The sequence below is a fragment of the Cucumis melo genome, chromosome 12 (assembly GCF_025177605.1).
Source record: "Cucumis melo cultivar AY chromosome 12, USDA_Cmelo_AY_1.0, whole genome shotgun sequence".
NCBI lineage: Eukaryota > Viridiplantae > Streptophyta > Magnoliopsida > Cucurbitales > Cucurbitaceae > Cucumis > Cucumis melo.
In genome coordinates, this window is record NC_066868.1 from 15,641,755 (window position 1) to 15,653,131 (window position 11,377).

Consider the following 11,377-nt stretch of genomic DNA (forward strand, 5'->3'; position numbering starts at 1 on the left):
GTTATTTTTTAAAATGCCAAAACAAAAGGAGTCTTTTATAAAATATAACAAGCGACAAAGCCAAAGTAATAGAACAATTTCGAAAACGGAAATAACTCACACACCTACAATAAAAAATACAATAATGTCCTGTCAACGACGCGTGTAATATATTTGATACACCTTGGATTTGGCTATAGTTTGTACAAAATCGTTTAGATTTGGTCATTTAGATTTATATAACCAAATATAGGCGATTTATTTTTTCAATTATATCGTTTAATTTTATTACACAATCGGTTAGATTTGGTTACAAGATCGTTTGGATTTGGACGATTTTTTTTTCAAAATTTGGTATACTATCGTTTAAATTTGGCTAAAGGAATTTTTTCAATATTCTTTTGGTACATTTTAGATTTGTTTACACAATCGTTTATTTTTTCAAAATTCTTTCGTATACGATTGTTTAGAAAAAAGAAAAAAAAGAACGATAGAAAAAAAATGACAATCAAAAGAAAAGGAGAGACATAGGAACAAAACTGTAATATTTAAAAAATGACGGACGGTTAATAAATATTTTAGTGATGGGGTTATATTTACGAAAATTTCCGAGAGAAAAACTTATATTTTCCGGACAGAAAGACGATTAAATTTGAAATGGGATATTTTAATGTAAAGGCCTTCAGCCGATAAGGCGGGGACGAGCCATTCAACCGGAAGCCCAGAAGAGCAAACCGGAAAGGGTCACACAGTCACCGGAATGGCGTTCCAGCTCTGCCATTCGCCGCCCACCTTCTTCACTTACCACCATTCCCTTTCCAATTCTCTCACTCCTCAACGTAAAACAACTCTCTCCAACTCCTCTCCTCTTTTCAAGCTCAATCCCATTCCTCGTCACTCAACACCATTCCTCCAAATTACCAATATCTCGCTACAGGAACACTCTCCTCAAGAAACCCATAATACAATTCCCTCTGACGATGAAATCTCCAAATACTCAGATGCGAAATCCGGTTCCTCCTCCAAAAGCTCCGTTTGGGTCAATCCAAGAAGCCCCAGAGCTTCCAAACTTCGGAAGCAGTCGTACGAAGCAAGGTATGCTTCTCTTGTTAGAATATCGGAGTCTTTAGACTCTTGTAATCCATGTGAGGTAGATGTTGCTGATGTCTTGAAGGTGATAGGTAATAACATTTTAGAACAGGACGCTGTTGTAGTGCTGAATAACATGTCAAATTCCCAGACTGCGTTGCTTGCTCTTCGCTACTTCCAGGATATGCTGAAATCAAGTAAACAGACGATTTTTTATAATGTGACACTGAAGGTGTTTAGGAAGTGCAGAGATATGGAGGGTGCAGAGGAACTGTTCGAAGAAATGCTTAACAGAGGAGTTAAGCCTGATAATGTGACATTTTCTACCATTATTAGTTGTGCTAGGTTGTGTTCTTTACCAAGTAAGGCTGTTGAGTGGTTTGAGAAGATGCCAAGTTTTGACTGTAATCCTGATGATGTTACTTACTCTACTATGATTGATGCCTATGGACGTGCTGGTAATGTTGACATGGCTTTCAGTTTGTATGACCGTGCAAGAACAGAAAACTGGCGTATTGATCCTGCGACATTCTCAACAATGATCAAAATTCATGGAGTGGCTGGGAACTATGATGGGTGCTTGAATGTTTATGAAGAAATGAAGGCTATAGGCATCAAGCCAAACTTGGTTATATATAACAGCTTGTTGGATGCTATGGGTAGGGCTAAAAGACCTTGGCAGATCAAGACCATTTACAAAGAGATGATTAAAAGTGGATTTTCACCAAGTTGGGCAACTTATGCTTCTCTTTTACGTGCCTATGGAAGAGCCAGGTATGGTGAAGATGCTCTCATTGTTTACAAGGAGATGAAGGAAAAGGGACTGCAGTTAAACGTAATTCTCTACAATACGCTTTTAGCTATGTGTGCTGATGTTGGCTACGTTAATGAGGCTGTTGAAATTTTTCAAGATATGAAGAATTCTGGGACTTGCTCACCTGACAGTTGGACATTTTCTTCCATGATCACCATATATTCCTGTAGTGGAAAAGTATCTGAGGCTGAAGAAATGTTGAATGATATGGTGGAAGCTGGTTTTGACCCTAATATCTTTGTCTTAACATCACTAATCCAGTGCTACGGGAAAGCCAAACGTGTTGATGATGTAGTGAGGACATTCAATCAATTGATAGAGTTAGGATTAACTCCAGACGATCGATTCTGTGGCTGCCTTCTCAATGTGATTACCCAGACACCAAAAGAGGAAATTAGTAAGCTGATTGATTGTGTTGTGAGAGCTAATCCAAAACTTGGATTTGTGGTTGAACTCTTGCTAGGAGAGCAAGACAAGGAAGGAAATTTCAGAACTGAAGCCTCAGAACTCTTTAGTGTTGTCAGTGCTGATGTGAGAAAAGCCTACTGCAATTGCTTAATTGATCTCTGTGTAAATTTAGATCTTTTGGATAAGGCATGTGAACTACTGAATTTGGGGCTTACACTTCAGATATATAAAGATTTGCAGTCCAGGTCTCCAACTCAGTGGTCTCTTTATCTTAAGGGTCTTTCTCTTGGGGCTGCTCTCACTGCATTACACGTTTGGATAAATGACTTAACAAAGGTACTTGAATCCGGGGAGGAACTTCCACCATTACTTGGAATAAATACTGGACATGGAAAACACAAGTATTCAGATAAGGGTTTGGCAAGCGTCTTTGAATCACATTTAAAGGAATTAAATGCACCTTTCCACGAGGCACCAGAAAAGGTCGGATGGTTTTTGACGACTAAAGTGGCAGCAAAATCATGGTTGGAGTCTAGAAGTTCACCTGAATTGGTTGCAGCATAGGTTGTACCTGAAAGGTCCAATAATATCTGTTGTGATATCTTTCATCTAAACCCTTTTCTCCCCTTTCTTTTCAACGGCCATATATTTCTTGGAAGACAGCTTTACGGTAAAGGATGCAATGAAGAGTTTTGCTATCTTTGTTCTTTCGTTGTATTATAATTCATTGGAATGTCATATCGATCTTCAAACACTGTTTTCTTGCTTACTGCTAATTTCTTTATGGTATATTTTTGCACTTGGTTAACTCTCTCAACAAACACCCTTTCGAATATGTGCAAGATTAGTTTTGTATATTAGTAGATTCAAGCATACTGGAGTTTCATTATTATGCTGCTAAAGGGAGGTGATAGAGAACCTAAGGTGAACGATCATGTTCAAACATGCTAGGATGATAAAATTTTGTTTCTTGAGAGGAGAGAAAAACTACCAGAGTGTGACTTAGATACTCTTTAGAATTAGAAGAATCCTGGCCTCTTGCAGAGTTGAAAACATTGATGAATTAGGCTCTCAGAGTCCTACTTGATGTTGGGTTTGGTCTTGGACATGTCAAGATGAAAGAAGATGTAGAAGACAGGCTGGATGAAAGGCAGAAGAGGCGGAGAAGACTAACTCACAAGTGTCAGCAAGAGTTCTGTTGTTCTAGGGACCAAGCTGGAAGGTGCGTAATACATCTGTCCATGGGACTAGGTAGTTATGGCTGCAGAGATCGACTCTCAAAAACCTGCTATTAAGGTAACAAATCCAAAGATTTTCTAATTTCTTAGTTTTCTTTAAGTTGCCTTATTTGGTCTGTCTCCCCTTTAACTGGAGTAATGTTGCCGGCACCATATGAGAAATAAATTGGATGGTAAACTCATGGAGACTACGAGGAACCTATGTTGGAACTAAAATGGTTCATTCAGACTCTGGCTCCTTCCTAATAAATTGTATGGTCTTAGTTTCAGAGGAGCAATGGATTGACTTCTATATTGTCAAATATTTTTATAAAAGTCTTCAAAGAACTCAGGAATATCACTTTCTTTTTAGGAAAAAAGAAATGGTAAGTCAATACAACGAACTTGACCTCTGTGAGTTATTCCTTCTAAGCCTTAAGAGACGGCTAACCTCTTCTGTTTTTCTTTTATTTTTGCCGACTTTGTTAATGCCAAGGATGTATTCAGCAGTCCTAAAACAAAATGTCAAAGTCATTGACTTTGATCCTTTAGTATATTAATTTTCCAGTATGAACTCTTTGGTAATGTACATAACATGGTACTATATTTTAATTTCTTGTCTTTAATCCCCAGTCGTTGGCTGTGTATAGATATTCCAACAGGTCATGGAGAAGCAGTGTAATGCTTGGCACGTTTTGATGCTTTACAATGGTAGATCATCTCAAACTCACAAGCTATATATGTTCATGAGATATTCATTTCTTAACCATTCGTTAACCAATGGGAAACTGCATTGTCCTGCCTTCTGTTCGGTCCCCGCAGAAAAAGCTTCAAGGGCTTAAAAAAACCACGGGTTTAGCTACACCTATTGTCTATTCTGCTAGCGAATGTGGTAATGACCCTCTTCTGAAGTACTGTAACTCTTCAACCAAAACTAGCCTCCAAGTTGGGGAGGTTCGAAATGTTGTTCCGTGCTTGAAAGAGCTCGAGAATCTTCTAGCTTCTTCGAAGATAGTCTACTCGGATGGCGCGGGAGCAAAGAAGGTGAAGATTGTGGTAACTAGGGAACAGTTTAAGTTGCTGTTGGCAAATGCAAAGAAGTTGCAATCTCGATATAGATTGTTGAGCTACACAGGCCCCCGTAAGGGGTGTAAAAATTGGCGGCCGACGTTGTCTGCAATCTTGGAGGAAGAAGATTTTTGAATAACTGTATAGGTTACAGAGATGATGGAGATGAAGTACAAAATTCAAGTGTCTGTGCTTCATACCTATGGATGCTGAATTTATACCAGCTTGGTTTATGGGGAGTCTCCCAATGAATGATCCTACAAAAGGCAACTACAAGCACAACAAGAAAACAATAAAGAGAAATAAGTACTAATACAAAACTCTCTTTGTTAGGTTGGAAAACTCCATTTTGTTTTTTTTTTCAGGGAGTTTTTGCTTTTACTTTCCCTCTAACGAAATTATCTTTTAGGATATACTATTCAAAACTAATAGGAGAGAGATTTAAATCTTCACCTCGGACTTGTAACCAATTTGAATTCGTTCAAAATTAGAGATATTTTAAGGTCGTTCTCATTCGAGTTAATATTAGGTTAAAATCCTATTTTGTATCATAAACTTTATATTTATTTTATTTTGGTTTCCAACTTAAAAAAGTGTCTATTTTAATTTTTGAACTCTAAAATGCACCTACTTTGATTCCTGTTGTTAAATCTTTAATGAAAGAATGAGGTGGGGTTTATCACTCTTAAAAGTTATATGGAAGCTCTATAATTTGTATTTGATTGTGTTAGAAAGTTTTAATTCTTCATCAAATCTGTTAATTCAGGATTTTTTTTTTTTTTTTTTATAGTCTATCTATAATCCGGCTATATTAAAACGATGCCTTTCACTCTTCTATTGATAATGCAAAAACTTGTGAATTTGTTAAATGTATAGAGTCTTGAGGAATGTACTTAAATTGTGAGCATTTATTTTGGATTTTAACTGTAAAATTGCAATTGTATGAAAAATTGTACCTACATAAGAAGTCATATTTTGTTGGAGATTGGTATGGGGAGAGGACTAGGGAAGGTTCATATTTTCCTTATATTAATAATGTTATTTTAAAATGAGATGCTTGCAAAAATAGCAAAAGAAATTACGATAATAGGAACTATATCATTACATTTTTTAAATTGCAAAAATAGCAAATAATCCTTTTATAGTCCTCCATTAACCCTCTGTTAGCTATCTAGTACTATTAATTACTTATCATATTTGTCATATTCGCAATATGTATAACAAGTTGTTATTGACTGTTTTTCTTTTCTAAATTTTTTTGTTATCTGATGCAATTTCTCTAAAAACTATTTAGAAAAACAATGTCATTTGAAATCTATTTATTTAAGTAGTGATGTTTTAAACTTTCTCACCTTACTTTTTTCTATTTTTTTCCTCTCACCATGATCGAGTCTCGACCACCCTTTTCCTTTCTTTTTTTTTTTTTTCCTTTTTGCTTCTTTATTTCTCCTTTAAAATTTATTCTAACTCATTTTGTCATGCATTAAAAAAAATTATTATTTTTCAAAATTGGAGAATTCCAATAACAGATTTTTATTTGAAAATAACATTAATTAGATTAATCTCAAAATAGCAAAATTATTATTTTGAATTTGGGAGAATCTTAACCATCGATTTTATTTCAAAATATTCTTAATTAAATTTCAAAATAATCATATTATTATTTCTTTTATCAATTTTCCTTTTTCATACCTTTTTGTTTAAGTCTGAATTTGCTAGTTTGTTTCTTAATGTTTCTTATTAAATTCAAATTAACTTATTCTAAAAGTACAATATTATATATATATAATTGGTTCTGTACTATTAATTCATACAATGGTAGAAATGAATTAAAACTAAAAAATCATTACATTAGTTATGTTTAGAAAGACTTTTAAACCAATACATATTCATTTGGCTGAATAACATTAATTAAATTATAATTTCTATCAATATTGGTTTGACGTCTATAATGAGATGTTTATGTGATTGAAGAAATAACGTACCAACTAACATAATTTCAAGAGTGTAACATGTGCATGGTATTTTATACAATACCAAAACACCCACATTTCAGTGTTATGCGATTAACAAAAGTCTTTCAAGTGTAACTAATTTGTGAAATTTATTTATGAGTCTATAATTAATTTAAACATGTTAATAACGTTTACAACTCCTATCATAATCCCTTCCTAATATCTCAGGATTTAACAATTTTGTTGAAGTTTTTAACAACTTTATTCATTTTTTTTATTTCAAAATAATCATATGATTAATTTTTATTGGCTAAATCTAATATTTTTTATTTCAAAATAACTTTAAATCTTTCAATCCTTAATAATTTGGAAAATAAAATTAGTTTTCGTATTAGATAATAATTTATTTTTTAAATTTAAATTTTTAATTTAAAAATTAAAATTAGTTTTCATATTAAGATCTTAATTTATTTTTAAAATTTTATTTTTTCCAAAAAAATAGGCTAAGATACCGTGTTTTTAGATAAAATCTCTCAAATTTCATCTACATTTTATTAATTAAATAATATAAATAATTTTTTTAAAAATTAGCTAAAATTCTGGACAAAGAAGATCAACTTTTGTATCTTTGTTCTTACGAGGGAAAATTTTTGATCTTCCACCTCAAGGGTTGTAGAATTGAAAATCAAAGATGAAAGATTGAAAATGAAGATAGTATTTACGTGCTTCAAATGTTTATATTATTCTTCTTGAAAATGCATGATGAAGTTGAAGATGAAACTGAAACTTCAAATAGAATGATAACTTGCAAAAGGGAGGGTGGAGATTGGAGTTTGCTCGCTTCAAGTGGAAAGATTAGGGTTTGTCTGTTTGAAGAAAAATGAAAAATGGAGACGAAGGAAGATGGAGAATTGAAAGACAAAAATGGAAAATGAAATCATTGCAACAGGTCTAGAAAATAAAGGTGAAGGATTCTAATTTTGATCGGACAAGTAATTGTAATTATGTTTCAACATTTATTAAAATGTATTTATTTTATTTTAGCTTAAGAAAATAACTTACACCGTATGTGTATAGAGGTATTTTGGATTTTTGCAAATTCTTATTTATTGTATTTTTTTTTCATTTGCCATTTCTAAAAAAAACGATTTTGCTGTTTTTTAGAATGACAACTTTAAAATCGCTATTCATAATGATGTAGTCTACGTTCTCTCTTTGGGGCCATGCCCTTTTTTTCTACCTCTTTCGGCGAGTGTTCGAGACTCGTCCATTTCTTATATAAATTTCAATTTCTTTATTATATTTGAATTTTATTTTTCTTTCTTATAGGTAAAATTAAAATTCTTATTTTTCTCTCTTAAACGAAAAAATCTTTTTTTAATAAAAAAATTGGTTTAATTTTATTGTTATTGGAACTTATTTAAAAAGTGTATTATTTGTACTTTTAAATTAATGAAATTTCTTTCAACTTTTTTTTCCAATTTATGTTTACATTAATTTTCTATTTATTTTTAAACTTGTTCCATGACATAATAGATTTGTAACGACCAACCATTAGTCAAAATTTTATTGAGTGTGCAATTTTATGTTAGTAATTGTTCGATTTATATTAACGTCATTTCTTATGGATATTTACCGTTGTAATCCATTCATTTTATATTAATTGAAAGCCGTAAATTTTTAGTAATTGCTTGTGATTAAAAAATAATTAAATATAAAGTAGGATATCTAATACAATAATTTATCGATCGTGTAGATCATGATACTTGACCATGTAGTTCTTGATACACACGTTCATGTAGTTCATGATATAATGCATGTAGTTCACGATAAACGATGGTTTTGAAAAGCCCTATTGTAAATGATCAAGTAGCTCATCTCTGTCCACGACACATTAGAAAAAAAAAATACAAGATTGATGATTGATTGAAAACAAAGATAATTATAGTAGAAGTATAACGAAAAAGAGTAATAGTAATTGTTGAACAATGATCATGATTCCAAAAAAATATAAAAGAAAAATTGTAGAGAAGAAGAGAAGGAGAACATCGCTGGTTACTGGTGCTGTGTGAAGAAGATGGAAAGGAAGAAGGAAGAAATCAGAGCCATGGAAAATTCAAAAGTGGCAAGGACAAACCTGAAATATTTGGAAAAAATGGTCAACTTTTTTTTATTGTTATATGGACTGTAAATATTTTTTTATTTTGTTATATTTATGTAAATTACCCTTTTTTATTTCATTTGAATGTTATTTTTCTTTTTTATTTTTATTATAGGTAAAATTCAAATTCTTATTTTTAAAATTTAATACTAATTTATTTCTCTTTCTCATGAAAAAAACCTACCATCATTCACACTTTCTTATGAAAAAATTGGTTCAATTTTATTGTTATTGAAACTTATTTAAAAAGTGTGTTCTTTGTATTTTCAAATAGATAAATTTTTTTCAACCTTTTTTTTTATTTTCTAATATATTTTTATGTTAATATTTCAATTTATGGGATCAGAATCATAGTATCTTGCACAAAGTTTGACGATGATGGACTTACCTCCGAATTGTAATATTGTTCAGTAGGTTGATGATTGATTGAATCATAATATTTCGTTCCAAATGCTAACATCATCATCATTGAACTAACGTAACCCAGTACACTGAATATACCATTTTAACTAGATGAACCCCCGTAATATATCATCACAAAAATATAAGAATACATAAATCACAAAAATAACATATAAATAAAATGACATAAATCACAACAAATAAAATAAAATTATAACAAAGCAATACAAAAATATAAATAGACCTAAATATAATGAATGGATGATAATAATAATAATAATAAAATCTCTCGACCATTGTAAGGAAATGTTGTTTTCCTTTGATTTGATTTTAGTGGAAGCGCAGACTCCCCCCCTCTTTCTTTAAACCTTTCCCTTTTTAGAAAAATGCATTATTTTTTTTAATTAGTTTTCATACATCATTATTTACCTAATAAGTTTTTCCAAATCACATTATTTTATTTTAATAAAAGATCTATTCCATGAACTGATTCATCGAGATTATTAAGACCAATCATACTAGCTAGTAGTAAGTCGGGTCATCACTTGAGATGTTCTCGTATCGCACTCCTTTAGAAATATCAAAATTGACTCATTAAAACTTATATGTTTTTAAGATTGAACATAAAGTTCACAAAATAATAAATCTAGTAGTTGAGGATGCGAATAAGCATTTTATAAATTGGTTTAGTAATTATATTATTTTTCTAGTAATTTATATATTTTTTTGTTATGACTTTTGTAACAAATTAATTAACTTTAACATGTTTATTTCTTAACACGTAATTATTTTATTGAGCTGCCTCATCATTTGTTAAAAAATTAATATAGTTCTAACAACAATGGAGTAATAAAAAACATAGACTAAAATAGATAAAGATATAAAGTTTAAAGATTAAAATATGATTTAACCTTAATACATGCTTTGTTTCCTTGAGCTACGGATATGAAAATAAAAAAAAAATCATTTTAGTCATTAAACTTTCAACAATAACCTAACCCTTGAATTTTGGTTTGTAACTATTAAGTTCCTATATTATCAATTTTCTAACAATTTAGTATATATACCTTAAGATTTATAATGATTTAGTCTATACGGTAGAAATTATTATATATTAAATGAAATTTCTTGCATTAATAAATTTATGAACTAGCTACATACTCGATACTTTTATAAAATTATAGTCTATATCATAAAATAATAAAAATTGACACTGACTTTTTTAGGTTATTAACTAAATTAATTATTACAAATTGAAAATATGAGAACTAAATCATTACAAATCAATATTTCATAGACTAAATTGTTGTTTCCATAAAAGCTTGGGATGAAAAATGTTTTTCACTAAAACCAAATCAAACTTTAGGTTAAAAATCACTAAAGTTTTATGAAGTAACAATATAAAAGTTTGTACTAAAAAATATGTAACGGTTTAATCCTTGTAGTGAAATTCTTATTGAGATTTAATGGAATTTCTTACCTAGCCTAGATCAATAAACTAATTAGGAACTAAATATATATAAGATACAAGGTGTAGATGTTAAATAATGAAAATCAAGAATAGATTTTGATGAATTTTTTTGCAGCTTAAACCAAATTGTAACATGAAAAGTTCCTGAACCAATGTTATTTGAGAATACACATGAATTAAGTTATTGTAAATCAAACCTTAGAACACAAGAAAACTCACAAACTCGCATGCATAATATTAGATATTAGTTAATATTAATTAGGTAAGTAGGCATCCTCCTAGATTTAACTCGTTTCTTTTAAATCCTTTAATTGAAATTTTCGAAGCTAAAACATAATTTAAAACTAAAGTTTATAACATGTAAAAATCAACTCTAGATAAACAAAAATGTTTGGCTTATATTAATTAATATATTAGTGGACTAAATAAAATTAAAACATTATCTCTAATAAGGTCCAGAAATTTCAATTGTTTGATAAAACCCAAATCCGGTATATGTTAGTAAACTTGTCGTAATAAAATTAAGAAAAAATATATACAGAAAGTTTTGGAGAAATGGAATGGAAGGAATGGATAATTCAAGGGCTTGTTTTTATAAAATTGAAAACTTAGATATTTCAAAATCAATTTAAATGACATTGCATTGGAATAATCTTTCTTGAATATTCCTTTATAACCTCCCTGCAGCACTGCAACGTACATCTCCTTAAACAATAAATATTCCTCAAACTCCTCTAACTAAAACATTCTATAATATATATAATTCCTCCACCCACAAGAAAAGTGATCACAATACATAGCATCAACAGAAAT

General features: G+C 30.6%; 1 protein-coding gene across 1 annotated transcript; it reads left to right on the plus strand.

Annotated features, from left to right (window-relative positions):
• The first annotated feature begins 612 nt into the window (after window positions 1-612).
• LOC103502208 (pentatricopeptide repeat-containing protein At4g16390, chloroplastic) lies at window positions 613-3,044 on the plus strand. The gene has a single exon (XM_008466059.3). It carries the CDS (start codon window positions 740-742, stop codon window positions 2,852-2,854), a length of 2,115 nt encoding a protein of 704 aa, XP_008464281.1. The 5' UTR covers window positions 613-739; the 3' UTR covers window positions 2,855-3,044.
• The last annotated feature ends 8,333 nt before the right edge of the window (window positions 3,045-11,377 follow it).